This window comes from Primulina eburnea, chromosome 16 (assembly GCF_022965805.1).
Source record: "Primulina eburnea isolate SZY01 chromosome 16, ASM2296580v1, whole genome shotgun sequence".
Lineage (NCBI taxonomy): Eukaryota > Viridiplantae > Streptophyta > Magnoliopsida > Lamiales > Gesneriaceae > Primulina > Primulina eburnea.
Genome location: NC_133116.1, coordinates 6,063,127 through 6,067,883, shown reverse-complemented (window position 1 = coordinate 6,067,883; position 4,757 = coordinate 6,063,127). Strand labels below are relative to the sequence as shown.

Below are 4,757 nucleotides of genomic sequence, written 5' to 3'. Positions count from 1 at the left end.
AATCAAACTATGAGCTATTTCAATTCTTATTATTTACATAAATTGCGCAACGTAAAATTCGAAATGTCAATATAGTTTCATAATTTGAAATTCGTAGACTAAGTTATAATTTTCAATTACTTATTATATATGTTCTTTGGCGACACATTATTTATTATTATTTTTTGAAATGAATTAGTTATATTTTTCATTTAAATGAATTAGTTATATTTTTCATTTAATTATTAATATATATATATATATATATATATATATATATATATATATATATATATATTGAGACAAATTATTTATTATAAAATAACAAAATTGCCTGTTCGGAATAAAATTAATAAATATATTTAAAATAATAATAAAATTATTAGCAAAGGAAGGAGACTGATCGGTACCTAGTTTGTTCTTTCTGCAACTTTTTTTCCTCCTCTTTTGCTGGGCGCAATAGATTGGCTGGGTTCGATTTCCTGCTCAAACGTTTACTTCTTAACTTTCGATCATCATCTTCCCTGTCAATCAATCCCAATTCTTCTCGTGGGTATTGATTTTTAATTTTTTGGGTTACTCTACCCTAGGCCCTCGCAATATCCCGATCTTTATTGTTGCTATTTTTGTTTGATTGTTTGTTTGGAGTTAAATGATGTACCTTCGTAGTGGGTGCTTGCTATTTCTGTGAATTTTTGTGTATATTGTTTTGCTTGATATTGAATGATGTCGAGTGCCGAGGAAAACGATGTATTGAGCGATGTCGAGGCAGATGATCCGGTGCATATTGATATTAAGACACCGGAAAGTATATCTGTGGAGAAGTTTAGGGAAATTCTTGCAGAGCTTGATCGTGAGAGAATAGCTCGTGAGGCGGCTGAGAATTCGAAAAATGATATCCAAGTTTCGTTTAATCGGCTTAAGGTGTTGTGCCATGAGGCCATCAAGAAACGGGATGAGTGCTCACGGCAGCGTGATGAGGCAGTGAATGGGAAGGAGGAAGCTTTGAGGAAATTGGATAGTGTCAGTAAGGAGTTGAAAGAAGAAATTAAGTTGAAAGAAGAGGCATTGAGACAAAAAGATGAGCTTTTGAAGCAGCTAGAGGAGGTAGAGAAGGTGAGGGAGGCCACAAGGGTCGAAATGGAAACGGGGTCGTCTATGCTTGTCAGTGGCACTGAGAAGATATCAAGGAAAGTTAGTAGTTATAAAGATTTTAGTGGGAATGGGTTGCCAAAGTCTAATAAGTATTCTGGATTGCCAGCCGTGGCATATAGTGTGATTAAGAGGACAAATGATATCGTGGAGGAGCTTGTAAAACAGATTGAATCAAGTGTCAAAGCAAGAAATGAGGCTCGGGAATTGGTCGACCATAGGAATTATGAGATTGCCATCGAAGTTTCACAGCTCGAGGCAACAATTGGTGGGTTGAGAGAGGAAGTGGCGAAGAAAAGTGAGGAAATTGAGAATTTGAAGCAATCGGTAGATGAGAAAAATGGGAAAATAGCTGAATTGGAAAGAGAATATTTTGAGAAGCATGACACGATAGAGAGTGAGCTGTCAAGATTGAGATTATTGGTGAGCGAGTATGAATTGACAATGGAGACACAAAGGCCATTGTTGATTGATCAATTGAATTTTGTGTCTAGTATCCATGAAGAAATGTGTAAAGCTATGAAAATTGTTGATGCTAAAAAATCATCAGAATTGTCTGAGTCCTTATTCCTTGCTCAAGAGTCAAATGAGGAAAATATTAGAGCGTCTTTAGCCGGAATGGAGTCCATATATGAGTTGAGTAAAATTGTTGTTGAGAAAACAAGGGATTCAATAGAGGATAAGACTCGTGAAGTGAAAAGTCTGAGTGAGACTATCACGCAATTAGTAAATGAGAAAGAGCAAATTGGCTCTTTATTAAGAAGTACATTGTCGAAGCGAAGTTCAGTTGACTTGTCATCTAAAACAAACCAACTGTTTAAAGTTGCAGAAAAAGGTTTGAAAGAGGCCGGTATAGATTATAAGTTCAGCAAATTCCAGCCTTCTAAAGAAAAATTGGGTACTGGCGAGTCAGAGGAAGATGAAGTATATGCTCTGGTACTCGTATTTCTTAGCATTAAATTTCGTTTTCTTCTTGCTTTTCTTTTCCCGTTGTTAATCATTATTCTACGTGCAGGCCAGTGCACTGGAGAATATCATTAAGCAGGCACAGCTTGAGATTATCGAGCTAAAGCATTCTGTGGAGGAACTAAGGTACCTTTGTTACAAAATTTTACAATGCCATTGCCAGCTTTTTTTTTCCTGCACGTGCAAAAAAATAATAGGACTGTCCACTGAACTTTCGAATTGCTATGATATGATCAAAATATTGACATGATATGCTAGTCGTCCAACATGACAATTATTTGGATTTTAACGAGCAATATGTTGGCCATGGAATAAGGGCTAGTCTAGCTTGTACTACATTTCCTGGAACATTTTCCTACATCATCCAAGGATTCAAGATTTCAACTAGAGTATAATGCATATGGTCTTCACTGATCTTAGGAACTCCAAAACTCTGACTTACCGGCTGTGCATCAAAGATAAGCTGACTAAAAATAACTGAACTTAGTGAACACAACTTTGTAAAGTTTTTGCTGCAAGGACATACAAACTAAGTTAAATTTTTTTGGTAAAATGAGCAACGCATTGTATCGCTAGATTTTACTTTGATATTATGATAGTATTAAACAAGCCTTTCCTGACTGTTAGTATTGTGTGAATTCAATGATGCTGGGTTAAGGAAAGAGTCAAGTTTATACAAGGAGCATGTAGATGCTCAAGCCAAGGAACTCAATGAGTGGAGACATCGTGTGGAAGAACTCGAAGAGAAGGAGCGAGTGGCAAATGAAAATGTAGGTCACAGGTTCTATATCCTTGATGACATCAGCCTCTAGAAATCAAAGTTTTTACATCCGATTTAATTGACAGTACCCTGAAAATGCATAGATTTGATACTTGTTCTGCTGCTTGGTATGCCTAGGTTGAAGGGCTTATGATGGATATTGCATCTGCAGAAGAAGAAATCATGCGCTGGAAGGTGGCAGCACAGCAAGAAGCTGCTGCTGGTCAAGCTGTGGAACAGGAGTACGTCGCCCAGGTATCATAGAGGATAAATGATGAGCTAGAACAAGTTAATCAATGTTAATTTTAATTCATTTTAGTTTACCGTGCGTTTGAACATCTAAGAGAAAAATTGGCGTGGAAAAAATTTTATTGCTCTCTAAGATGGCCAAAAATTTCTTCTTGAATGCTGAAAAGCTAGACATTTTTTACTATCTGAATTGAAAGTTTTACTGTATCTCCTTATTTCATTCCTTTCAAGTTTCATGTGTTCTATTTCTTAGACATTTGGCCATGAGTGTCAATTTTTTAAGATACTTCAAGTAGGACAAATTAGAGGAGCAGTGATTGGCCGGTGTAGCTGTCTATGTATGCAATAAAACGTGGCATATTTAAATTGTATTATTGCTACCGATTATAACCTTTTGTAGAATGACAAATATCCACTCCTCAGTCGGTACCAAAGTCATCGTATTTTATCATAATTAGATGCTGTAAGTTGAAGCAATTATTCGATAGGAATTGTTAGAGGGCAATAAGTCTCTTGTCGCTAGGCCACAAGGATGAAAATGTCTCAATTATGGTTTTCGACCTAAGAGATTAGAATTCCTCGATTACGATTTTAGTTACGTTGTGCGAAAATAACAAATATACATTCATATTCTCATGTTACTGAGTCAATTCAAACAAGAGTTTTGTGGTTCTGTAGTTGGCAGCAGCACGTCGAGAACTAGAGGAGGCAAGGCAAGCCGTAACCGAGTCAGAGAAGAAACTCAAATTCAAAGAAGAAACCGCAGAAGCTGCCATGGTAGCAAGAGATGCAGCCGAGAAGTCATTGAAGTTGGCAGATATGAGGACGTCCAGGCTGAGGGATCGAGTGGAAGAACTCACACGTCAATTGGACGAACTCGATACACGGGGTAACTCAATAACCGGCCTAAGCAGACCTCGATACATCTGCTGGCCATGGCAATGGCTTGGTTTAAATATTGTAGGCTCTCATCGCTCTGAAACACATCAAGAATCTGCGAATGAAATGGAACTCTCTGAACCACTTCTTTGACTCTCTTTCTCCCTTTATCCTCCTTGTGTTTTTTCTTCTTCTCATGTTTTTCGAGTGAGCATTCAAAGATGGAGTTGAATGAGCAGACTGATGTTCTCTTTAGTTGATTTTAAAGGAAAAAATATGTATAGGCAGGAAAAAGCTTATGAATATTGATTTGATAATTGTTGATGTTTTCATTTGCAATATATTTCACTTTGATATTACTAAAAAATTGTGAAGGTATATTAAATGTATTATGAATTTCAATATACCGATTTATTCAAAAACAACTGTGGTCTACTTTTACAACATAGAATTGAAGGGACATTAAACATAAGTTTTTTTGCTCACTTTTCTTGACTTTAAAACACTTGAGATTAGTTTAATTATGTGCAAACAAAATATTTAGTTTGAATATAAGATCACTTTCCTATTGGTATTCTGTGGATTTTTTTAATAAAAAAATTACATTATATTTGTTGGCTACAAAATTGAAAATTGAAACCAACTGATTTTTGGACCATGAACCAGATCAGCTAATATATTTTTATTAAATGCATGGTTTGATCAGGTAATAGACGGTGATTATTAGTAATACCCTATTCAAGCAGTCAATTGATTTATTTCGTATGATATC

At 35.8% G+C, this 4,757-nt stretch overlaps 1 protein-coding gene across 1 annotated transcript; it reads left to right on the top strand.

Annotated features, from left to right (window-relative positions):
* Positions 1-374: 374 nt before the first annotated feature.
* Positions 375-4,326, top strand: LOC140816265 (uncharacterized protein At3g49055-like). The gene is made up of 5 exons (XM_073175402.1): positions 375-2,067; positions 2,147-2,223; positions 2,756-2,867; positions 2,996-3,112; positions 3,785-4,326. Exons 1-5 carry the CDS (start codon positions 703-705, stop codon positions 4,136-4,138), a joined length of 2,025 nt encoding a protein of 674 aa, XP_073031503.1. The 5' UTR covers positions 375-702; the 3' UTR covers positions 4,139-4,326.
* Positions 4,327-4,757: the final 431 nt, after the last annotated feature.

Bases quoted from the DNA above. Each gene is read 5' to 3' on its own strand.
- LOC140816265 (XM_073175402.1), top strand. From the start codon at position 703: ATGATGTCGAGTGCCGAGGAAAACGATGTATTGAGCGATGTCGAGGCA. The intron at 2,224-2,755 runs GTACCTTTGTTA...TGCTGGGTTAAG, and splicing joins CATTCTGTGGAGGAACTAAG to GAAAGAGTCAAGTTTATACA. The intron at 2,868-2,995 runs GTAGGTCACAGG...TGGTATGCCTAG, and splicing joins AGCGAGTGGCAAATGAAAAT to GTTGAAGGGCTTATGATGGA.